This window comes from Erinaceus europaeus, chromosome 4 (genome assembly GCF_950295315.1).
Source record: "Erinaceus europaeus chromosome 4, mEriEur2.1, whole genome shotgun sequence".
Lineage (NCBI taxonomy): Eukaryota > Metazoa > Chordata > Mammalia > Eulipotyphla > Erinaceidae > Erinaceus > Erinaceus europaeus.
The window spans coordinates 133,466,362-133,492,756 of record NC_080165.1 but is presented as its reverse complement, the minus strand read 5'-3'; the positions used below and the strand labels follow the sequence as shown (position 1 = coordinate 133,492,756).

Sequence of the window (26,395 nt, the reverse complement as noted above, 5' to 3'; positions counted from 1 at the left end):
CACCTTTTCCCAGTCTTTAACTTTGATGTAATACGCTAAACCCAGCCCAAGTTCTGCCTTGTGTTTCCCTTTCTGTTCTTATTTCTCAACTTCTGTCTTTGAGTGAGATAATCCCATATTCTTCTGTCTCTTTCTGGCTGACCTCACTTAACATGATTCTTTTAAACCCCATCCAAGATGAGGTGAAGAAGGTGAAGTCACCATTTTCAATAGCTGAGTAGTATTCAATTCCAGGGTGTGTGTGTGTATACACACACACACACACACACACACACACACACACACACACACACACACACACACCACAACTTGCTCAGCCACTCACCTGGGTTGCTTCCAGGTTTTGGCTATTACACGTTATGCCGCTATAACATAGGTATTCACAAATCTTTTTGGATAAGTGTGTTTAACTCCTTAAGATACATCCCCAGGAGAGGAATTGCAGGGTCATAGGGTAGGTCCATTTCTATCCTTCTGAGAGTTCTCCAGACTGCTCTCCACAGGGGTAGGACCAATTGACATTCCCACCAGCAGTGCAGGAGGGTTCCTTTGCTTCCACAACCTCTCCTGCATTTGTTGTTATCATTTCTAATGTATGACATTTTCACAGGCATGAAGTGGTCTTTATTTGCCTTTCTCGGATAATCAATGACTTGGAACATTTTTTTTTTCATATGTTTGTTGGTCTTTTGGATCTGTTCTTTGGTAAATATTCTGTTCATAGCTTCTCCCCATTTTTGGATAGGATCTTTTTTTTTTTTTGCTGTTGTTTTGTTGTTGCTGAGTTTAGTGAACTCTTTATATATTTTGCTTATTAGCCTTTTGTCTGATGTATGGCATGTAAAGTTCTTCTCTAATTCTGTAAGGAGTCTCTTTGGGGGGGTGGTGTCTTTTGCTATGCTTTCAATTTGATGTAGTTTCGTAAGTTTATTTTTGTTAAAGGTGTGAAACAGACAAAGAGAGAGATGGGGAAAGAGACAGAAAAGGGAAACACCTACATTACTGCTTATTAAACTTCCCCAATGCAGGTGGGAACCAGGTGCTCAAACCTGGGTCCTCACACATGTGGGCTCTGTAGCATGAGCCACTGTCTGCTCCCGGCTTTACTTTTAGATCCTCAGTTTCCTTATCCATAAAACAGATAGAGTCATAACTCCCAAAAGGGCTAATAGAAAGGTTAAGTAAAAATGCTTTCTCCCCCCCAAAAAAAAATATATAAATCTAGACTTAATGCAATCTATTTTAAATATTATTTAAAGCAACTGACTCTAAAGAATATCGGTGTGAGAACCTTCAAATTGGAGAATTTGTCCCAGCTATTGAACAGCCACAGCTGCAAACCTCATGCCTTGGCATATAGTTCACACTGCAGCCAAGCCGTTCTCGGAGGATCACTGGCATTAACAAGTAGAATTAATTTAAATCTACAGAGGAAGAAAAGATGTTACGTGAGTCTAAGAGATAATGGACACATTTCTTTCCCAAGTATTTGCACTGTTCTTTTATATTTTTCAGAGTATTATTTTGTGTACATTTCTAACATTTTTAAATTTTTTCTTTTGACATAGAAATGTATGCAAAGAAAGATTAATCTATAGAAGAAAGGAAATACGTAGTTTTTTTGTTGTTCCTTTTTCTCATTTAACTGCCCCAGTAGTAGGGTATCTATTATAATGTTTCTCACCTTTACTACTCTAATAGCCACTTTGTAAGAAGCTAAGCTACCAGAAAGTTCTCAGAAAATTATTTTGCCAGTATAGTTTTTATGGTCCAAATACACAAAGGAAAAGACCAGAGTCAAAATTCTCTAAAAATAAACATGGCTTGTTAACCATAGATACCAAATGTTTCTTTCCTGCTGTTAACAGATACCACAAATACTATACTCTATAATTCCTATCATTTACCTCCAGTAAAAAAAAAAAAAAGTTTAATCCTTCACAGAACTACTGCTGAAAACAATAATTTAATGCTCCAGAACCTCTTGAAAACTTGAGTCTTCAGTATTTAAATAAAGAGTCTTAGATGTTTCTGAAGTGGAAAGATTCTACCCTTGGGGCACTTTTAAGTGTGTGTGTGTGTGTGTGTGTGTGTGTGTGTGTGTGTGTGTGTGTGTGTGTTGGGGGGAGGGGCACTGAAAGGGTGGGTGGGATATTTTGTTTGTTTCTTTGTTTTAAGTGGTCAGGACTCAGCAATGTTACTAAATACCCCACAGGGAACTTGAGACTATCCTGCAAATTGAAAACTTGTTCTTCCCCCAATTGTTAGTAATGGACTGGATTGTCTCTAATATTCCTTCTGACATTTATACCAAAGATATCAAGTGCTTTTGTGTTCATTAATTCCTCCAACCACTGATTATTGATTCCTTCATGTATGAGGGACAACTGAGCTTCTCAAGCTGCAATATCCCAGGAACCCTGGCTAGGATTGTATGTTTCCTCTCCTCTCCTCTTCCCATCTCTTCCCTTCCCATCTCTTCCCTTCCCATCTCTTCCCTTCCCATCTCTTCCCTTCCCATTTCTTCCCTTCCCATCTCTTCCCTTCCTTTCCCTTCCCTTCCCTTCCCTTCCCTTCCCTTCCCTTCCCTTCCCTTCCCTTCCCTTCCCTTCCCTTCCCTTCCCTTCCCTCCCCTCCCCTCCCCTCCCCTCCCCTCCCCTCCCCTCCCCTCCCCTCCCCTCCCCTCCTCTCCTCTCCTCTCTAAAAATAGCCTCTATCCATGGCTTAAGAGATGTGTAACTGGGAGTAGGGCGGTAACGCAGCGGGTTAAGCACACATGGTGCAAAAAGAGCAAGGACCGGCATAAGGGATCCCGGTTAGAGCCCCGGGTTCCCCACCTGCAGCAGAGTCACAGTGAAGCAGGTCTGCAGGCAGGCGTCTTTCTCTCCCCTCCTCAGTCTTCCCCTCCTCTCTCCATTTCTCTCTGTCCTAGCTAACAGTGACGACATAGATAACAACAATAACTATAACAATAAAACAATAAGGGCAAAAAAAGGGAATAAATAAATATTTTTAAAAATATTTTTATAAAAAGTCTTTGTGCGGGAGTCGGGCGGTAGCACAGCGGGTTAAGCGAACTTGGCGCGAAGTGCAAGGACCAGCATAAGGATCCTAGTTCAAGGCTCCGGCTCCCCACCTGCAGGGGAGTCACTTCACAGGCTGTGAAAGCAGGTCTGCAGGTGTCTATCTTTCTCTCCTCCTCTGTCTTCCCCTCCTCTCTCCATTTCTCTCAGTCCTATCCAACAACAATGACATCAATAATAACTACAATAAAACAAGGGCAACAAAAGGGAATAAATAAATAAATATTTTTAAAAGTCTAGTTATATGGAAAACTGGCAAATGTTATGCATATACAAACTATTATATTTACTGTCGAATGTAAAACATTAATTCCTCATAAAGAAATTTTTTTAAAAGTCTTTGAAAAAAGTGATGTATAACTAAAGTGAAATTGTATCTGTGTTAGATGTTTCTTTAACTGCATCAATTCTGGGTCTACATAGAAACTCGGGCTATGAGGAAGGAAATGTTCTTCCTAGAGCACTCAGCTCTTTGTCTTGATTACCTGAAAAGCTTGATCCTAAGTCTCCTTCTATGCTTTACCCCTCACCCCACCCCACTAGCTCCTGGACTGTTTTGTGATCCCAGTGGTTATTTTGCTCTCCTGGTTCTTCCTCCTGATCCGGTACAAGGCTGTGCATTTCATCGGCATCATTGTCTGCATCCTGGGGATGGGCTGCATGGCAGGAGCAGATGTGCTTGTGGGAAGACATCAAGGGGCAGGTGAGTCTCCAGGTGTTCAATGTCTATCAAGTTTTTTTTTGTCTCTGTGACTAAGACCAGGGTTATTTGTATGGTGGAAACAAGGAAAGGGGCTTCCCAGTGTCCTCAAGACTCACTTTTGTTCACTTAGATGTAGAACAATGGCATATTAGAGGAGCTTAGTGAGGAAAGCAAGCAAAATATAGATTTTATGCTCTTTCTACATCTGTTCAGGCCATATTTAAACTTGAGAAACTGCACCCATATGTTTTGGAAAATAGAACTGCCTAACCCAAGATTAGAAATTGTATCAGAAAAGAAGAAAGAAAGAAATTGTGTCAGTATATCAGTTGTACCTGAACCACAGGAACCTTCCCCACACATAACCTTCCAAACTTCCTTTCCAATATCAGAAAAAGGCTGAGCTTCAAAACTAAGGGATAAACGCTGACATAACAACCTATGAGTGGATTTCAAATTTTGAAGACTAGATCATAAATTCTTTTTTTTCCTTTTTTATTTAATTTATTTATAAAATAAAAAATAGAAAATATTGACAAAACCACAGGATAAGAGGGGTAAAAGTCCACACATTTCCCACCACCAGAGTTCCATATCCCATCCCTTCTACTGGAAGCTTTCCCATTGTTTATCTCTCTTGGAGCATGGACCCAGGGTAATTTTTTTAATTTAATTTTTTATTTAATCCCTTTTTTATTTAATTTATTTATAAAATAAAAAATAGTAAATATTGACAAAACCACAGGATAAGAGGGGTAAAAGTCCACACATTTCCCACCACCAGAGTTCCATATCCCATCCCTTCTACTGGAAGATTTCCTATTGTTTATCTCTCTGGGAGTATGGGATACAGAAGGTGGAAGGTCTGGCTTCTGTAATTGCTTCTCTGCTGAACATGTGCATTGACAGATCAATCCATACTCCCAGCCAGTGACTGTCTTTCCCTAGTGTGGTAGCGCTCCAGAAAGAAGGGGTTCCAGGGCACATTGGTGAGGTTGTCTGCCCTGGGGATTCAGGTTGACATCAGGGTAGCATCTGCAGCTTGGTATCTGAAAAAGCATTAAGATATAAAGAATAACAAACTGTTTAATAATCTGGAACCTAAAGACAAGACTATAGCAGATGAAATTTGGCATCTCCATTTTGAAGAAAGCTAGTAGGTCTATTTTAGGTATATTCCAAGGGGCCCATGACTTTACTAATTTTTGCCTGAGTCTGACAGCTAACTTGTAGGTGGGCCAAAGGTATTATCTGGGGAGATGGTGTCAGGGTTGGAAATAGGACCAGAAATCTAGATCAGGAAAGAGAGTAGCTCCCAAATCTGGGAAAAATATATAAATACCATTAACTATAAACCCCATCAATTTCATCTGGGGCCTATATTCAATGCAGAAGCCTGTATAACCTCTGCATCTCTGTAGGTCTGAGCTCACATTCTGTTATCATAGCTAGGAACATTCTAGGCTGCACTTATTGCCAGATACATCTTCCTCCAGTAGTAAAGTATTTTGCTCCAACCTCCCTTTTGAGAATGAAACATACCCTACCCTTGTTGATCCACATTGAGGCAAGGTTCTATAGGGACCCACATAGGGGTCCATCATGTTGTTCCTGATGGAGATGGCCAGTGACAGTGGAGAGAGGGAGCTGTTAGAGGTCTAGGCCCATAATGTGTGTGTGTGGGAATCCCAAAAATTCTTGATCATTTTAAACAGACTTTATTTAGTGACCTGTTGGTTTTATATTTAATCTTTTTTATTTTTTCCTGCTCATCTCCAGGTTTTCACTCCTCAGAAATGACTTTTTCATGTAGAGACAGAGAGAAGGAAAGAGAGAGAGAAAAAGAAAGAGAGAGACAGAGAGATAGGAGCAGAAACATATAAAGAGACACTACAACACCAGACCTTCCTTCAATTTTGTAGAGACCTGCCTCAAAGCTGGGTCACTTAAAACAAAGAAGCAACACTTTTCAAATGAGAGATTTTACTGACCTTATTCTTGATCATGTTCTGAAGGAAAGTTAAGTTTATTCTCCTCATGTATAGGTTTCCTCTTGTTTCTCTTTAGAGGAGGGGGCTGGGAACAATTTACGGTATCAGTTACAGCTTGTTGACCTACAAGGGAAAACTTCAAAATTTATTCATCAGCTTGCTATGAAGTTCCTGGGGAACATTGATCCTGGATGAATTCCAGAGTACACATTTTGAAGCATTGCAATTCTCTAATGTCCACCAAAAAAATCCTTGTATTACTAAAGGTTTTGAGTGGGGAAATTATCCTCTTTGTTGAAATCAGAAAGAGGACATAAAAACCCATTCATTTATATTTCTTATTATGGCCTTTTCCTTTCAAGAAATTTGATGATAATGAATAATCAAAATTTTTTTTCTTGCTTATTTTTTTTATTTACAACTCCAGACAATTCCCACCACCAAAACTCTGTATCCCATCCCATCCCCTCCCCTGATAGCTTTCCTATTCTTTAACCCTCTGGGAGTATGGACCCAAGGTCATTGTGGGATGCAGAAGGTGGAATTTCACTTTATAAAACTAGGTCTTAAGAAGTGCCTGATGTGTGTGTATGTGCGTGTGTGTGTCATTTAGGTTTTTAAGTTGTGTCAAATATTTTTTTTTATACCTGAGCACTGTTTGACTCTGGTTTATAGTGGTGCTGAGGATTGTACCTGAGACTTTAGAGTGTCAGATATGAAAATCTTTTGCATAAGCATTATGCTATCTCACCAGCTCTGTGTCATCAAACTTTATAACTGAAAGACACATTGTTCAGCTTCTTTTATGTTTGACATACAAGAATGCAAAGATATGAGGAAGCCAGTTAAGCTGCTGATGTTACGGGGCTGAAAGATCAGGGCCTAGTATCCACTGCTCCCAACCTTGAAGGCAACCTTCCTACTCTCACCTTGTTTTGGAGAACTAAAGATAAAAACAGAGTAGGAGAGACAGTTGTCTGGCTCAGTCCTTGCAAACCCCTGCCTCTACAGCATGATCAACTCCCATATTCCAAATGGACTCAAAGTAAATACACCAGCTTTTTCCAGATTCTCTTCTACAGGACATCGTTTTCATGGGACAGCAATAAATGTCATATTTAAGCATCAGTCTTATGCTTCATATCCATATTGATTCTAATATTGATACTCTCTGTGGACCAGTCATGCTATTTTTTGGCTTTATTTTATTGATTGATTTATTAAAGTCTTTATTAGTGATGTAAGATTGCTTTACAAAATTATCACATTACAGATGTCATGACCACATTTGGTGAATTTAAGTCACCATTCCCCCCACCAAAGTTCTGTGCACTCCCAAACTTCCCACCTCGCCTTGTAACCATGATATTTTGCACATTATATGAGAGAGGGAGTGTGTGTGAGAGAGGGAGAGAGAGAAGAGAGAGGGAGAACACTTGATTATCCTCTTTTTTGTGTAAGTTCACTCACTTTAGTAATCTCTATTCCACATAGGAGAAAAATCATTTGGTAGAACCTCAGGGACTATCCTGGATAATAGTGGCGATAACGGGCATCCTTTTCTCATTCCAGATTTCAGGGGAAAATGAGAATAATGTTAGCTGTGAGTTTGTCATAAATGGTCTTTGTTATATTAAGGAATGGTCCTTCTGTTTTCAGTGTCTGGAGGGTCTTTATCATAAATGGATGTTGGATCTTGTCAAATGACTTTTTGACATCAATCAAAATGAACTTGCAGTCACACTATTTTTATCTGATGCAGTGTGACCAGTTCTTTTTTTTTTTTTTCCTTGTCATCATCAAAGTTTCACTGCTCTGAGTTAACTTTTTCTGAGAGAGAGATACAGATAGTTAAAGTGCTACAGCTTCCCCTAGTGAGGGGGATGTCAGGCTCCAAGCTGGGGAATGCACTTCACAAAGCAGGTTTACCATCCAGGTGGGTTTTTTGGCCATCCCTGTGGCTTATTATTATTATTGTTGTTGTTGTTGTTATTCCTCTTCTTCCTTTTTCCCCTAACTTTGGACACTCATTTATTTTATAATTAAAATTTGTTTATACAATGAATTTTATGAAGATTAATGAAAAGCAGCCATTGTCTTGCCTGGATTTTGTCCAGGTTTCTTAAATGGCTAGTTGTTCTTAAGTCACAATTTAATTGTTCTTTCTCAGCTTTCCTGAAACTGTATAACACAGACGAAGCAGAAGTCTATGCTCTTATTTTTGTGAATTCTGTTTTGTTGAACCCTTGCCATCTACCCTGACATTCCATAATTATAGAAGACAATTGTTCTGTATCAGACAGGCAGTGGTGCACCTGGTTGAGCACACCCATCACCATACAGAAGGACACAGGTCCAAACCCCTTCTCCCCACCTGCAGGGGGCATGCTTCCTTAGCCCTGAATCAGGTCTGCACTTGTTTCTCTTTCTCTCTTACACAGTACCTCCCCCAACCCTCTCAGTTTCTCTTTGTCCTATCCAGTAAAAGTAGAAAGAAAGAAAAAAGTGACTGCCAAGAGCAGTGAATTCATAGTGCCAGCACCAAGCCCCCACAATAAGTCTACTTGCAAATTGTTCTTATAAACCTGCATGTCCAGAGTGATATGCTGGCTTGAACTGACTTTACTAGATTTTATTTACAAGTTCCATAAAAAAAATGCTTTCTTGATCTTGTAGGAAGTATCGGGAAATGTGTGATAACATTAAGAAGAAGAAAACACTTTCATTTGAGAGGCTTTTTAATAGTGGTCACTTTAAAAACGATGAGTGGCTAAAACAAACTGCATTGGTGTTTATCTGTTCACGTGAGGCATATAGCTCCTTTCCTCTTGTAAGCAGTGTTAAATAATTAAATTTTATCCTTGTAAACAGACTTCTGTGCTAATGGAATAGGATCCAAATACACAATATGTTACTTTAAGGGTGGGCCAAACAAAGGGCCAAGTAAAGGGCTCACTTTACAAAATAATGATTAGATATACTTCACCTCTATATAAATATCAAATTAGGCAACACTTTAAACTATAGTTAATTCACAATATTCTGAAAGAAGGAAATAAATGCTGAGGATTGAGCAAGTAAGGCCCAAGATACTATACATTTTCACCTTCACATTAGATTTGACTCAGTTGTATTAATTGGCCAAGGGCAGAACTTTTTAAAAAGACTTCAGGCTCTCACCAGGACTTTAATCAGGCATTCAATTCAATATAAATTGCCATCCCCTATCCAGAGCTTTTTCATAGAATAAGAGAATGACTGATATGACCCCTTTTATATTGCTTAATGTATGGCTCACCTTGCCTTGGAATTTTCAAAGTTCTTTCCATAAGTTCTTTCCATAAGGTCTTTCCATAATATTGAGCTGCTCAAAGTTACTTTGACCTTATTATAATTTATGTACTTTCTACATTCTACTTTTTTTTTTAGTATTTCTTTATCAGCAAGCCAAGGATTCCTTATTTTAATTTAAGCATTCCACGAAGGGAACTTCTTAGTTGGCATCAGGCCCTCCACATACAAAATGCAAATGTCAGGGCACAGACTAATGTGCCAAAAAAAAGAGGCTTTTGATGAAAAATTGGCCAGCACATTCACCACTCTGGACAGAGGTGAGGAGAAGGTATCTGTCTCATTGGAACATCTGTCTTAGAGCCTGTGGAATGATATACAACCTGAGAATGGAAAACAGCACTTATGTTACAATTTTACTCTTGTCATGGCTACAGCTGCTAAGGAAGGGTCTGCACCTTTAAGCTACTAGAACAGGAGATGTCTTTTCTTTCTTTTTAAAAATTTATTTATTTTACCTTTTGTTGCCCTTTTTTACTGTTGTTGTAGCTATTATTGTTGTTGTTGTTGATGCCGTCATTATTAGATAGGACAGAGAGAAATGGAGAGAGGAGGGGAAGACGGAGAGCAGGAGAGAAAGATAGACACCTGCAGACCTGCTTCACCGCTTGTGAAGCGACTCCCCTGCAGGTGGGGAGCCAGGGGCTCGAACCGGGATCCTTACGCCAGTCCTTGCGCTTCGCACCACCTGCACTTAACCCAGATGTCTTTTCCAAGTGTGTCATTAAAAATCAGTAGACCTTACATTTACACCCCCCCTTTTTTTTTTTGCTACTTCATCCCATAACAGTATTATAGGTCCCTTTATAAATATAAACATCTCTACATGGAGAAAAAAAAGACATGGAAGTATAGAGAAAACATGCAATAAAGATTACCTGAGAGGGGCCTGGCGGGGGTGTACCTGGTTAAGTGCACACACTACAGAGCACAGGGACCCAGGTTCAGGCTTCTAGTCCCCACCTGCAGGAGGAAAGCTTTATGAGGTGAAGCAGGGCTGCAGGTGCCTCTCTGTCTCACCCGCCCTTCTCAATTTCTCTCTGTCTCTATCCAGAACAAATAAAAATAAGAAAACAATAAATAAATAAAACATTTAAAAGAGGATTACTGGAGAAAATATTATAGATATTAGAATGTGTAAAATTTATCATTGGGGATGGGGTGGGGTGGAGACTGGAGTGATTCCACAACAGAGCAGATGCTTTTCATGTTGAGAGTCCTGGGTTCAATCCCTGGTATCATGTGGGAGCACCATGACAAAAACAGGTTACTCCACTGTGAGTCTGTCATGTCTTTCTCTCTCTCTCTTCTCCTCTTCCTCCTCCTCCTCTTCTCTCCCTTATAAAACAAAGTATAACCTTTGGACCAATAAATGGTTTAGTGAGATAACACAGATTTGAGACCCTGGATTCATGACGGTTAGTACTGCAAAAAAATAGATACCTGTCCATGACATTCTTCAGAAAATTTATGGATTAAAAATGGAAAGTTAGAAAGTAATATGATTAAGATGGAAATTCAAATAACTACTTATTATAAAAGAAAGCTCTTATTGTTCAAAATATACTCTTTTTTTGCTTGTTACCACAGTGCTTTTATTAAATAATAATTAAAAAAAAAAAGTGTCCTAGTTCCGGCTCATAGTGGTGCTTCTGGGTATTGAATCTGGAACCTCTGGCGCCTCAGGCATGATGATGCTATTTCCACGGCCCTATTTATTGAATCCTACAGCTTCTTTATCAAGGATTTTTACAACCCATTTTAGATTGTTTTTGTCATCACTGGGCCTTCTCCATTCCAGGCCACCTTATTCAGATAGAAAGACAGAGACAGAGGAAAGAGACTAGAGTACTGAGGCTTCCCTCAGTATAGTAAAGCCCAGAGTGGGGTGTAGGCTAGAACCTGGGTCATGTGCATGACAAAGCAAGTGTACTATCCTGGATTCATTATCCTGGATAGGTGAGCTATCTCGGATAGCTCAGGAGTAGATTTCTTTTTTCTTTCTTCCTATTTTGTTGCCGTTCGTTGTTATTGTTGCCATTGATGTTGTTGGATAGGACAGAGAGAAATGGCGAGAAAAAGGAAGACAGAGGGGGAGAGAAAGATAGATACCTGCAGACCTGCTTCACCGCTTTTGAAGCGACCCCCATGCAGGTGGGGAGCCAGGGGCTCAAACTGAGATCCTTATGCCATGTGTGCTTAACTTGCTGCGTTACCGCCCGACCCCTGGGGTAGATTTCTTATAGCTAAAGGCCGGTTAACAGATGGAGCTTGAAAAAGACTGGTTCTTCTTCTTCTAGCGTTTGCCCTTCTTCCGTAGCCAGTCAACAGTGTCAGGTTGAGCCTGATGTAAAGTTTCGAGACCTCCTTTGAATCTGGAGAGGTGGCAGTCGTTGACTATGTGGGTCATAGTCTGTCTGGAGCCGCAGGGGCAGTTCGGGTCATCTCTGGCTCCCCAGCGATGGAACATAGCGGCGCACCGGCCATGGCCCGTTCGATAGCGATTGAGGAGGGCCCGATCATAACGTGCTAGGTCAAAGCCGGGTTGACGCTTGCAGGGGTCTGTGATGAGGTGTTTGTTCTTTACCTCAGCTGACTGCCAGCTCTGTTTCCAAGAGTCTGGAACAGAGAAGTTCAGTGTAGGCGTAGGGGACCAGATTGGGTGACGAGACGTCAAGCGTTGAACAGGGTGGGCGAAGATATCCACGCATATTGGCAGGTCCGGTCGAGCGTAGATGTGGGAAATGAACTTAGATGATGCCACATCCCGACGAATATCTGGCGGGACGATGTTGCTAAGAACTGGCAGCCATGGAACCGGGGTGGAACGGATGGTTCCAGAAATGATCCTCATGGAGGAATATAATTTGGAATCGACCAAGTGGACATGGGGGCTACGGAACCATCCTGGGGCACTGTATTCTGCAGTGGAATAGCATAATGCCAGAGATGATGATCGTAGTGTGGAAGCGCTGGTGCCCCATGAGGAGCTGGCCAGTCTTGCAATGATGTGATTCCTCGCGCCCACCTTTGCTGCGGTTTTTATGAGATGTTCGTGAAATGATAGGGTGCGATCGAGAGTAACGCCAAGATAGACTGGCTGGGCTTCATGGTGGATTCTCGTATCGCCAAGCTGCACATTAAGCTCACGCGAGGCCAAGGCATGGTGTAGATGGAAAACAGATGATACCTTTTTTGCAGTGCTAGGGATTAGTCACCATTTTTTACAGTAATCAGATATCAGAGACATGTCTTTCGTGAGTGTTTCCTCGAGGATGTCGAACTTGGATGCCTGAGTTGCACAGCAGATGTCATCGGCGTAGATGAACTTCCTTGAAGAGGTTTCTGGAAGGTCATTGATGTAAATATTAAATAGCGTAGGAGCCAGAACAGAGCCCTGGGGGAGGCCACTTGAGACAAGTCTCCATCTGCTAGACTTGTCACCCAGATGCACCTGGAATCTTCTGTTTTGGAGAAGAAACGATATAGTGTTGGCCACCCATGGAGGCAGGCATCTTGAGATCTTGACTAGGAGACCACGGTGCCAGACCGTGTCATAGGCTGCTGTGAGATCAACAAAGACAGCACCCATCTTTAAATTCTTCTGGAATCCATTTTCAATGTAAGTTGAGAGGGCCAGGGCTTGTTCGCAGGTAGATCTTCCTGGGCGGAAACCAGCCTGGGCGGGTGATAGAAATTTCTCTGTAAGAGGAGAAATACGTGACAGAAGCAGCCTCTCAAGGACTTTGTAATACACGGAGAGGAGAGAAATTGGTCTATAGCTGGCGGCCAGTGTTGGGTCTTTCTTTGGTTTCAAAACCGCTATAATCTTCGCAGGACACCAAACTTTGGGCATAGACTCAGATTCCAAGATGTGGGACAGGAATGAAGCGAGCCACTTCTTTGCTGCGGGGCCCAGGTTAAGAATGAGTTCTGGGGTGAAATTATTTCATTCAAACAGTTGGCCGCATTCTAAGACTTTGGAAAGATGGACTGATGTTTAATTTCTATGAAATATTTCATCATAATCTAGCTTTCCTGAGTATGTTCATATCAAGCTAAGTTGATTAACCAAGAATTTTATTAAGCAACACTTCTACACTTCACTAGTGCACCAGTAATTGACATTCATGATAATGAACCTTTGTCATTGCAAGAAATAGCTTCTGAATGAAAATTGACTGAATCGTGTTTAATTTAATTCTATCATTTTAGTACTGGAATTTTTTTGTGTGTGGGTCATTCACCAAATGAACTGTCTGAAATGTTTTGACATTATTTTCCAGTTGACACACAAAAATTATTCATCAGGTTGCTGAAGAGAAACTTACCCTGTCATAGCGACTTTAATCTTTCAGAAGACACATCCAAGAACTTTTCCCAGGTCTATTTTCTTCCTTCTTTCTCTCTCTCTCTCTCTCTCTCTCTCTCTCTCTCTCTCTCTCTCCCCTTTCTTTTGCCTCCAGGGCTCAGTGGAGCTCAGTGGGACTCAGTGTGGTACTACAAATCCACTGCTCCTGATGGCCATTTCTCATTTTATTGACTAGGGCAGAGAGAAATTGAGAGGAGACCGGGAGACAGAGGGAGAGACCTACAGACCTACTTCACCACTTGTGAAGTGACAGCCCCCCCCCCCTTGCAGGTGGGGAACCGGGGGCTTGAACTGGGGTCCTTGCTTGGATCCTTGCACTTTGTATTATGTATGCTTAACCCAGTGCACCACCACCTGGCCCCCTCAAGTCTGTTTTATCATTGTGTCATTAGACATTTTCTGCTCCTCTGCTGATCAGAATCCTCTGCTAACTTCTTGTGAACCCAGAAAGGGTCTCCCAGCCTTTGAAGATTCAAAGTCTTAGCTCCATTCCCTGCAGGGTGATTCTATCAAGCAAATGTCACTTAGTGTCTCTTCTCTCTCCAATCCTTCCTAGAAAGTGACTATAGAAAAAGTGGGGGAGTCGGGCTGTAGCGCAGCGGGTTAAGCGCAGGTGGCGCAAAGCACAAGGACCGGCATAAGGATCCCGGTTCAAACCCCGGCTCCCCACCTGCAGGGGAGTCGCTTCACAGGCGGTGAAGCAGGTCTGCAGGTGTCTATCTTTCTCTCCTCCTCTCTGTCTTTCCCTCCTCTCTCCATTTCTCTCTGTCCTATCCAACAACAATAACAACTACAACAATAAAACAACAAGGGCAACAAAAGGGAATAAATAAATAAAATAAATATAAAAAAAAGAAAAAGTGGTACCATTTGGAACAAATATATATTCTCTCAAGTTTACCGTGGGAGTTGTAAGGGTCCTTCCCCAAACATAATCCAAATCTGTTAAGCTCCCAGCCAAACAGCTTCAGTTTTTCATTATTTCAGCTAATCTGGGAGCCCATTGCTACACTAAGATGAGCATATCCATTAGACACTTGCTGGAGAGAGCACTCTCTCTTTTCATCCTCCTCATCTCCTGTCCCAGACTTGGATTCCTCTGTCCTGCTCCTGTGCCCTGACTGATAGAGGATGGAGTTAGATATTGCTTAGCTGGAGAACTCACCTGCAAAGCAGACCTAGCTGCTTTCTGCTCTCCTTCCTTGAACTCACATTCTCTGGAGTTAGAAAAAAAAAGATGTTTGAAATGTTCATAAACCAAATTCAACCAAAACTGAGCTTCAATAAATAGATACCTTGTATAAAAAAAAGGAAAATATTAATGTGATAGCAAACTTCATATATTCTTATGCTTGTGTTATTTACTTTAGGAATATTGACAGTGTCAACCAATAATCCTTTTTTAAGCAAGTCTACAATTTGCCTGTGGTCAGAATGAAAGTCTTTCACTATAGAATGAAAGTCTTTCACTGCTTTCACTATAGTATCTCTTCCTGAATAATAGAGGATACAAATTCAGATTCATTCTGTTTGTTCTATACAAAGTTCACAGAACCTCTGGAAATCAGCCTACAGAAGATATAACATGCATATGTCCACACGTCTAGGTAGAAGATATAGAACATTGTGAAGACCATTCTGTCCAGAAGGAACTGGTCTCCTTCTCAGTACAGAAGGCTTCTAGCTGGACAGGATAGCAATTTTTGTGTTTTTATAGCAGGACCTATCTGGAACACAAATAAGAAAAACTACTAACAGGATGGGCAAAATAGCTCATTTGGATAACGTGCTGCTTTGTCATGTCGCCATCCAGCCCCCACACATTGAAGGAAACATTGGTGCTCTTTCACTTTCTCTGTCTCTCTGCCTCTGTCTCTATCTAAAAGAAAAAATCGACTAGATTTCTGTTGGCAAATAAAATTACAGCACTTATATGAAAATGTCAGAATAGAGTAGGCAAAGGTACTCAGTTCTCTGTAGGAAAATGCTAATGAAGCTTACTCTGTTTCTTGTTTGTTCCTAGGGGAAAATAAGCTGGTAGGAGACCTACTAGTTTTAGGAGGAGCCACACTATACGGCATCTCCAACGTCTGGGAAGAATATATCATCCGGACTCTCAGTCGAGTGGAATTTCTGGGAATGATTGGACTCTTCGGTGCATTTTTCAGTGGGATTCAATTGTGAGTAATAGTAACAAGAAATTAAGACAATTGATACTCTGAAGGCTTATTTCTCCATTTATTTTCATCTGGTGTTATGTTATAAAAGTGAAGACTGGAAATCTCTATCAAAAGCTTCTCTTTTGAGATTTGTAAACTTAGTATCTTTAGTAGCTTCAGTTTCTTAAAACTAAGCAAGTTTATCGTTATGTTTTGTATGTTATCATTAGAAAATGCATGTACTTTTAAGATAATTCACAAGAGGTTATTAGAAGTATATTGATTCTCTCCTAAATCAGTCAATGGGTTTTTAGAGAGAAGAAAAATTGAATGCTATGATTTGATGTGTTTCCCTCAAGAAAGAACTTTTTTGCTATTGATAACCATGCTTAAAAGTTTCCAACATACAACCTACGCTTGCCTTTTATAAGTGTTTTACTGCCTATTGAGTTTTATGATCTGAACCATATTTTAAAGCCATTTCTTATAAATTTAGTATTTTCATTTTCCTTAAGCAGATGAAGATATAACACAGAATACATTAAAAATCAAAAAGTCAAAAATATCAATTTTATAATATTCTATAACTGAGACATGTAAGTCATCACAGATTAGTACCTTAGGAAGTACTGTGAGAATGTGTGAAACACACCATAGTTTCCATTAATAAAAACCACATTGTTGGGCACCAGGCAATGGCACCGGGGGTTAAGCATACATAGTCTGAAGCACAAGGATTGGCCTAAGGATCCCAGTTCGAGCCCCGGCTCCCCACCTGCAGGAGAGTTGCTTCACAGGTGGTGAAGGAGATCTGCAGGTGTCTATCTTTTCTACCCCCTCTCTGTCTTCCTGTCCTCTCTCCATCTCTATGTCCTGTCCAACAATAATGATAACAGCAGTGATAACAAGGGCAACAAAAAAGGGGGAAAATAGCAAAAAAAATTGTTTAGTTTTAAGAGATGAAGAATGATTGAATCATCTTCAGTGTAATTTGATCAAATTCCTTCCTACAAAATAATTTTAATTTCACCAAATCCACTTCTGTATGTCAGGCACTTTGTAAATACATTGGTTTGATGTCTGAAATTATTTATGGAAGGTACTTTGGTGTCACATCAGATGGGATTTTTAAAGAATAAGCCATTCCCAGAGACTCATTTCCATATATCCTGAGATATAGGTAAACATCTTCATATCAATAAGCACAGAAATGGGGAGGACTACAGGAAGGGTTTGTTTTTGTTTCATTTTCAAAAGTACAGTGGCATTTTAGAACTCCTAAATTTGGTACTTTAGCTTTGTGAGATGAAAAGAAACTGCCTAGTTCAGCTATTTATAGCCAACATTTTCTAAGTGTATGGCGCACTTTGTGGATTATTGTTCTTGAACCTTAGAAACATATTCAGAAATATCGCATTGATTTGCTTCAGCTATCGTCCGTTAGAGCTAACAGGTCCCTTCAGGAGACAATGCTGCCAGAATAACACCAGTGTCTTGTGAGTGTGTTTGGCAAAGGGTGCACCAAAACTAAAATGTACCAGCGAGGGGGTGCCAGCCTCATTTCCTGCTCCTCTTCTAGAGCACCGGTTCCCCAAACACAGTTCTCTGACCAGTGGCCCTAGTATCATGTGAGAAATTGTCAAAAATGCACACAACCCCACCTGAGTCTCCTTGAGTCAGAATCTCTAGGAATTTGACCTGGGATACTGTTTTAGCACATTTTTGAGATGGTTTTTATACACATCTAAGTTTGAGAATCACTGTAGAGAAAGCTTAGTCATGAAACCCACAAGTACAGAAATCCTCTCTTCCTCACCATTTTTCTCTTTTTTGAACACATCTAATAAACAAGAGACAGAATATAACTGACTGGCTAAGAGGCACAGTGAACATTTGTTGTTTTTTTTTTAAAAAAATTCTTTATTGGGGATTAATGTTTTATAGTCAACAGTAAATATAGTAGTTTGTACATGCATAACATTTCCCAGTTTTCCACATCACAATATAACCCCCACTAGGTCCTTCTCTGCCATCATGTTCCAGGACCTGAACCCCCCCACCACCACCCCAGAGTCTTTGACTTTGGTGCAACACACCAGCTCCAGTCCACGTTCTGCTTAGTGTTTTCTCTTCTGATCTTGTTTTTCAACTTCTGCCTATGAGTGCGATCATCCCATATTCCTCCTTCTGTTTCTGACTTATCTCACTTAACATGATTCCTTCAAGCCCCATCCAGGGAAGTTTGTTCTTGTTGTTTGCTTTGGTTTGGTTTTTATTGGCCACCAGGATTATTGCTGGAGTTTGGTGCTTACACTACGAAACCATCGCTCTTAGTGGCCATTCCCCCCTCTTTTTTTTTTTCCTTTTTACTTTCTTTGATAGGACAGAGAGAGATTGAGAGGGAATAATGGGAGAGACACACACAGAGAGAGAGAGACCTACAGACCTGCTTCACTGCTCATGAAGCATTCCCTCCTACAGGTGGGGAGAGGGGGCTGAGGTCTTTTCACATTTTTCTGTGTGCACTCAACTTCTGTGTTCAATCAACTGGGCTCTTCACCTCCTGGCCCCCACAATGGAAGATTTGAGATCTGGTTTATCTACTGGCATGTTGTTACCACAGCTGGCCACTCTTAACTCAGTCCTTCAGAAACAAACCTCAAGCTGTCTAATTAGATTTGCCTCCCTATGCTTAGTCCCATGTCATTCTTGACATTCATTTGATTGCTCCTTTATTTGCTCTTTTATTTTTTTAGTCTGGTAACTAAAAATAAGTAGGATGTATTATAATCTTGCTCATCAAGGCCACTTTCTTTAAATTTGCAGAGCTATAATGGAGCACAAGGAGCTGTTAAAAGTGCCCTGGGATTGGCAAATAGGTAAGAGCTTGCTCACCTATGATGTTGTTTTTTTAAGACAACTTAGAAATCTGTTTGAAGAGTGGGATGGGTGTGGGTTGGGCTTGGGCACCCACAATGAAGGGATTCAAAACACAGGGGGTAAAAGAAAAGAAAATCTTGTTAGGTTAGGCATTCTTGTACTTTATAAGAACTGAGCTGTATGACTTGTAATGCTTCCTAATTGAGCTGCTGCCCATTATTGTCAAGCTGCCATTAGTGCCGACACAGGAGTATGTTATTAGGTTAAAGACCAACCGGAAGGAAAATGTACTGAGACAATGATGGGACATAAATGACAGTAATTTGCTCTAGCCAAGAAACACATAACTAATGTGACCATTAAAACATGGCACTTCAGTAAAGAAAAAAAAAAACTCAATGAAAAGACATTAAAAAAAAAAAAACAACAAATATTCTGAGCCCACAAATGCTTTACAAAAAGGTAAAGATTGGGAGTTGGCCGGTAGCACAGTGGGTTAAGCACATGTGGCATAAAGTGCAAAGACCAGCATAAGGGTCCCAGTTTGAGCCCCCGGCACCCCACCTGCAGGGGAGTCGCTTCACAGGTGGTGAAGCAGGTCTGCAGGTATCTATCTTTCTCTCCCCCTCCTCTCTCCATTTCTCTCTGTCTTATCCAACAATGACAACATCAACAACAATAATAACTACAACAATAAAAAAAAAACAAGGGCAACAAAAAGGTAAAGAAAAAATGATTAATTGATCTTCAAAGGGACTTTATAGAAAACACTAGATTTCGTTTGCTGTATTGCATCAAAGCAAAGGACTCAGGGTTGGGGGGAGGTGGCATGTCCTCCAGGAATCTCAGATTATTTCTAAAATCACTTTTGTCTAAAAGTATTTAGGAGAGGAATTGAAGATTCTAGGTGATGGCTAATGTTATCAAAGAAAGCCCCCAGAAAGGAATGATACTTAATCCTCTCAACCCACAATATACCTCTTTTGTTTATACTGAAATATATGCATCCCAGAATGAATAGAGAACTTTGCTTGGGGGGGGGCGGGAGGTGGAGAATGTGTATACATAAATACAGATGGGAGGGAGGAATATAAATGGTTCTCCTTCCATCATTATCTGAATGAAAATAACAAAATGACCAAGAGCGCTGTGTGTGTGTGTGTGTGTGTGTGTGTGTGTGTGTGTGTGTGTGTGTGTGTGTGTTTTCCTCACAAGGAAACTGACTTCTTTAGCTATCTCCAACACTTATAAACTTTGAGGAAATTGACCGTTTCAGTCCACTTTTGCTTTTACCAGAAAGGACAATGGCATGAACTTTTTTTTATTATTTGTAAAAAGGAAACACTAACAAAATCATAGGATAAGGTTACACCTCCACACAATTCCCACCACCAGAGCTGCGTATCCCATCCCCTCCCCTGATAGCTTTCGTATTCTTTATCCCTCTGGGAGCATGGACCAGGGCCATTATGGGGTGCAGAAGGTGGAAGGTAATTACAGAAGGTGGCTTCTGTAATTGCTTCCCCGCTGAACATGGGCATTGGCAGGTCGATCCATACTCCCAGCCTGTCTCTTTCTTTCCCTAGTGGGGCAACTTTTTTTAAAAATTTTTTTAAAATATTTATTTATTTATTCCCTTTTGTTGCCCTTGTTGTTTTATTGTTATTGTTGTCATTGGTGTCGTTGTTGTTGGATAGGACAGAGAGGAGGGAAGACAGAGAGGGCAAGAGAAAGATAGACACCTGCAGACCTGCTTCACCGCTTGTGAAACAACTCCCCTGCAGGTGGGGAGCCGGGGGTTCGAACCCAGATCCTTACACTGGTCCTTGCGCTTTGTGCCATGCGCGCTTAACCGCCTGACTAGTGGGGCAACTTTTTTGATACTTTATTTACTCTTTAATAAAAGAGAAATTCGGAGAGCGAGCAAGTGAGAGACCAAAGCACTGCTCATCTCTGGCTTATGGTGGTGCTGGGATTGAACCTGGGACCTCAGAGCCTCAGGCATGAGAGTCTTCTGCATAACCATTATGCTGTCTTCCCAGCCCAGGACATGAACTTCTCTGCATGTCTTTACCTACTCCCAATTTAAAGCATCCAGGACTACTTGCTGCCAGCTTAATTCCCCTTGGTAGGTACAGTGAGAAGTAAAGAATGATGTATGACTCACTCCCTGAGGGTTATCTACAGTGCTTCAAGAGCTGTCCAGCCCTTGTGTCTGTCACAGAACCCTGCCATTTAATTTCTCTTAAGTTTTCTGCAGAAAGTTGCAGTAGAGAGGAGGGGGTTGGGGAGAAGAGGAAAGGGAGCTGGGAAGGGAATCTAGCTGCATATTACAGATGTTATTATTTGTCTTTGTGATTGGCAGAACAATTTTTTCCCATGTTTGGTGACACTTCACAGGCAGTTGTCTATGAGTATAAATTAATGTCATATTAATAGTAGTAGAAATATAAACAATTTGTCCTCTAATTATGTGGCTGTCCTGTGCAAATCCAGCAAGGTTTTGATATTACTCAATGTTAGTTAAATGTGTCATTAAAAGGTAGTTTTATTCTCAGCTCTTTTATAGCCATTATGACATCAATCCCCTGTAGTCTGGAATTATTAAAGACTATGTCAAAGAAAGAAATTATACAGCCACCCATTTTAATTCCTGATTTATCATCAAGCCAAAATGGTGTCAAAATTCTTTTTCTTTTTAAGATTAGGATGAACTTTTTAAAGCACTAAACTCACATTTGTCTTCATAACTCTTCTTCTTGATAAATTCTTGTATTCTCTTTGTTTATTGGATAGAGACAGCCAGAAATCAAGAGGGAAGGGAATGACAGAGGGAGAGAGACAGAGAGACACCTACAGCACTGCTTCACCACTCACAGAGCCTTCCCCCTGCAGGTGGAGACTGGATGCTCAAACCTGGGTCCTTGTGCATTGTAGCATGTGTGCTCAACCAAGTGTACCACCACCCAGCCCCCATAACTCTTCTTGCTGGAATAGCCTGAGGGTGCTTCTTCCCAAGCTAGTGCTCTCTGGGCTGGAGATAACTCAACTGGAGCCAACCTAGGGTGCTGCATGGGAGAGGGATCAAGAACTTGTGCCAAGCTAGCGTTGCAGGAGATACACTCTGGAACTCTCAGAGCCGGAAAGCAATTCCAACTGTGTTTACTCAGAAAAGCAGTTGTGTATATACTCACCAAGTAGGGTGGAAACAGGATGTGATGTAGAGAGGGTGGAGCGAAAAAAGACTGGTGGAAATCAGGGTGTACTAGGAGAGGGGGCGGAGCAAAAAGACATTGTGAACCAGTGGGGATTAAACCAATGCCCTGGAGGCAGGGTGGTGCTTAGTTAACAGTGGTTTATGTAAATAGACCGCAGCTTTAAGAGGGATCAAACCAATGCCCTGCAGGCATGCCGGTGCTTAGTTAAGCAGGATTAGAGACAGAAGCTTTAAGAGGGGGGGAGGTGGCATACTACCCAACACTTCTTGATCAACTTTGACTGCCATTGAACTTTCTAGGGAATGAGAGACAGCATCCTAACCACTGCAACTTGATGGCTAGAGAGGAAGGGAGACATTACAGTGGATTCCTAAAACCTTCTTTCATTACCTGAGAAGTGCTGAGCTCATCTTATTGTACTTTCATGGAGAAGGTAGTGATTTGTTTAGAGAACCAGAACCAAGACTGTCTTAACCTCCCACTGTCTGATAATGCCTTTCTTTCCCTTCCTTCATATCAGTGACTCCTCCATCTCTTGGAAAGCTTATCTGGTACTCCTTTATAAAAATAAAAAGTTATTCTTTTCTTTTACTTATTTATCTTTTAAATTTCTTTATTGGAGGATTAATAGTTTACAGTCAACAGTAAAATACAGGTTTTTGTACATGCACAACATTTCCCAGTTTTCTGCATAACAGTTCAACCCCCACTAGGTCTTCCTCTGCCATCATGATCCAGGACAAGTTATTATTTTTTTCATTCTTATAGAGTAAGTGTAATAATAAATACTGTTCTGCATTTTCTGGGCTTCCAAGGCATTTTGGAGAGCATTTTGTGATTTTCCTTTAACACTGGCCAATTGCAAGATGCCGGGTAATTAAAACAAAGATGATAACAGCTGTTGTTCCCCTTTATTTCTTTGTTTTACTCTGTTGAGCTGAAAGACTGTGTCTGGCTATATAACCATTAAAGTCAAGTGAAATGGATGACCTATTAGAGTTAAAATGTCCTCCTGCAGAGCAGGCATGTTAGAATCACAGTCAGAAATCTAACAAATGGCTTAAACATTCCCTTTGGCCCATTTACCATGTTGTGTTCAGGGAGCTATGAACAAATGTAAGCTGATGTGAAAGTCAAAGTCAAGAGAGACAAAACCTTGCTGTGGGTCAGCTAGCACAAGTGTCTGCTATGCTTCTCCACTTTTCTTGTGGGTGGTGCTTGATTGGGTTTTGAAATTGTTTTATTAGTGATTTAATAATGATTAACAAGGGGGCTGAGTGGTGGCACACTTGGTTGAGCACACATGTTACAGTGCACAAGGACCCAGGTTCAAGCCCCTGGTCCCCACCTACGGGGGAAAGCTTCACAAGTGGTGAAACAGAGCTGCAGGTGTCTCTCTGTCTCCATCCCTCTCTATCTCCCCCTTTCCTCTTGATTTCTGGCGGTCTATCCAATAAATAAAGATTTTTACAAAATAACACTGATTATTAAGATTATAAGATAACAGTTCCCATTCCCAAAGTCTCATCTTCTCCATTGGAAGCTTCCCTATTATTTACCCTTCTGGAATTATGGAACAAAATTCTTTATGGGGTGCAGAAGGTGGGAGATCTGACTTCTGTAATTGCTTCTCCGCTGGACAGGGACATTGACAGGTTGGGTTTTTTTTTTTTTTTTTTTTTTCCTTCTGGAGGCCAAAACAAGAGATCTGACCATTTCCTGAAGATGGAATAAAGGCGCAATAGAGGAAGTGCCAAAATGATAATTAAGAAGCTACACGTGTTACCACGTTGAATTGGAAGTCTGGGGAGCTAAGGTGACTCTAGTCCCACAGGGAGCGATGAGCCTAGTACTATGTACTCTCTGAGCTAACTTTACAAGGATGGTGCTCTTTATATACTTAGCCTTATGCCTTTATTGTTAAAAGTTAAAAATGATAATTACGAATCTAATAGAGGTTGGGTGGTAGCACACTGGGTTAAGCACACATAGCACGAAGTGTAAGGACCCACATAAGGATCCAGGTTTGAGCCCTCCTCTCCCCACCTGCAAGGGGGTCACTTCACAAGTGGTGAAGCAGGTCTGAAAATGTCTGTCTTTCTCTTTCCCTCTCTGTCTTCCCCTCCTATTTCAGTTTCTCTCTGTCCTATGCAAAAACTCAGAAAAAATATGGCCACAAGGTACAGTGGATTTGTTGTGTGTGCACCCAGCCACAATGATAACTCTGGAGGCAGAAAAAAAAATCTGTTTTATTCTTCTGCATGTTTCAACCCATCTATTCCAACACCATTTGTTGAAGAGACTCTACTTTCCCCATTTAATAGTCTGGGCACCTTTGTCAAAGATTAGATGCCATAGGTGTGGGGGCTTCCTTCTGGGCTCTCTGTTCTATTCCACTTGGGAGTGTGTCTATTCATGTTCCAGTACCAAGCAGTTTTGATGACAATGGTTCTATAATACTATTTGAGATCTGGGAGTGTGATGTCTCCACTTCTGTTCCTTCTTCTCAAGATGGTTTTGGAAATTCTAGGTCTTCTCTGGTTCTAGATAAAATTTTGTACATTTGTTCTATTCTCCTAAAAAAAAAATGTGGTTGGGATCTTGATGGGGATAGCATTAAATTTGTATATTGCTCTGGGTAATATATTCATTTTGATGATGTTAATTTTTCCAACCCATGAACATAGAATATCTTTCCACTTCTTTGTGTCTTTTTCAATTTCCTTGAGTAGTGACTCATAATTTTCAGTATATAAGTCTTTCACTTCTTTTGTGAGGTTTATTCCTAGATATTTTATTGTTTTTGTTGCTATAGTAAAAAGAATTTATTTCTAGATTTCAACTTCTTCTAAAATAGCATTTCCACAGAGGAATGCCACTGACTTTTTTTTAAATTTCTTTATTGGGGAATTCATGTTTTACATTCGACAGTAAATACAATAGTTTGTAAATGCATAACCTTTCCCAGTTTCCCATCTAACAATACAACCCCCACTAGGTCCTCTGTAATCCTTCTTGGATCTGTATTCTCCCCACCCACCCACCCCAGTCTTTTACTTTGGTGCAAGATGCCAATTCCAGTCCAGGTTCTACTTGTGTTTTTCTTTTCTGATCTTGTTTTTCAACTTCTGCCTGAGAGTGAGATCATCCCATATTCATCCTTCTGTTTCTGACTTACTTCGCTTAACATGATTTTTTTCAAACTCCATCCAAGATCAGCTGAAAATGATGAAGTCACCATTTTTTTTATAGCTGAGTAGTATTCCATTGTATATGTAGACCACAACTTGCTCAGCCACTCATCTATTGTTGGACACCTGGGTTGCTTCCAGGTTTTGGTTATTACAAATTGTGCTACTAAGAACATATGTGTACACAGATCTTTTTGGATGGATGTGTTGTGTTTCTTAGGATATATCCCCAGGAGAGGAATTGCAGGATCATAGGGTAGGTCAATATCTATCCTTCTGAGAGATCTCCAAATTGTTCTCCTCAGTGGTTGGGCCAGTTTACATTCCCACCAGCAGTGTAGGAGGGTTCCTTTGACCCCCCAACCTCTCCAGCATTTGCTGCTGTTACCTTATCTGATGTATGACATTCTCACAGGAGTGAAGTAATATCTTATTGCTGTCTTTATTTGCATTTCTCGACATTCACAGACTTGGAGCACTTTTTTCATGTGTTTCTCAGCCTTTTAGATCTCTTCTGTGGTGAATATTCTGTCCATGTCTTCTCCCCATTTTTGGATGGGGTTATTTGTTTTCTTATTGTTGAGTTTGGCCAGCTTTTTATATATTTTGGTTATTAGTCTCTTGTCTGACGTATGGCATGTAAAGATATTCTCCCATCCTGTGAGGGGTCTCTTGGTTTGGGTAGTGGTTTCTTTTGCTGTGCAGAAGCTTTTTAATTTGATGTAGTCCCATAGGTTTATGCTTGCCTTAGTCTTCTTTGTAATTGGATTTGTTTCACTGAAGATGTCTTTAAAATTTATGCAGAAAAGATATCTGCCAATATTGTCCTCTAAGTATCTGATAGTTTCTGGTCTAACATCTAAGTCCTGGATCCACTTGGAATTTACTTTTGTATTTGGTGAAATACAGTGGTTCAGTTTCATTCTTCTGCATGTTTCAACCCATTTTATTCCAACATCATTTGTTGAAGAGACTCTGCTTTCCTCATTTAATAGTCTGGGCACTTTTGTCAAAGATTAGATGTCCATAGGTGTTGTGGCTTACTTCTGGGCTCTCGATTCTATTCCACTGGGCAGTGTGTCTATTCATGTTCCAGTACCAAGCAGCTTTGATGACAATGGTTCTATAATACTATTTGAGATCTGGGAGAGTGATGTCTCCACTTCTTTCTTCTCAAAATGGTTTTGGCAATTCTAGGTCTTCTCTATCTCTAGATAAGCCTTTGTAGCATTTGTTCTATTCTCCTAAAAAAAATATGGTTGGGATCTTGATGGAGATAGCATTAAATTTGTATATGGCTCTGGGTAGTATATTCATTTTGATGATGTTAATTCTTCCAACCCATGTACATGGAATATCCTTCCATTTCTTTGTGTCTTTTTCAATTTCCTCGAGTAGTGACTCATAGTTTTCTGCATACAAGTCTTTCACTTCTTTTGTTATACCT

The 26,395-nt window shown here is 40.6% G+C and overlaps 1 protein-coding gene across 1 annotated transcript in view; it reads left to right on the top strand.

The window, feature by feature from the left end:
* SLC35F1 (solute carrier family 35 member F1) overlaps nucleotides 1-26,395 on the top strand; it is a 534,044-nt gene that overhangs the window by 467,722 nt on the left and 39,927 nt on the right. Inside the window, exons 4-6 of the mRNA XM_007521021.3 lie at nucleotides 3,627-3,786; nucleotides 15,524-15,680; nucleotides 18,486-18,538. Coding sequence (XP_007521083.1) covers nucleotides 3,627-3,786; nucleotides 15,524-15,680; nucleotides 18,486-18,538 — 370 coding nt within the window. The remainder of the gene's footprint in view (nucleotides 1-3,626; nucleotides 3,787-15,523; nucleotides 15,681-18,485; nucleotides 18,539-26,395) is intronic.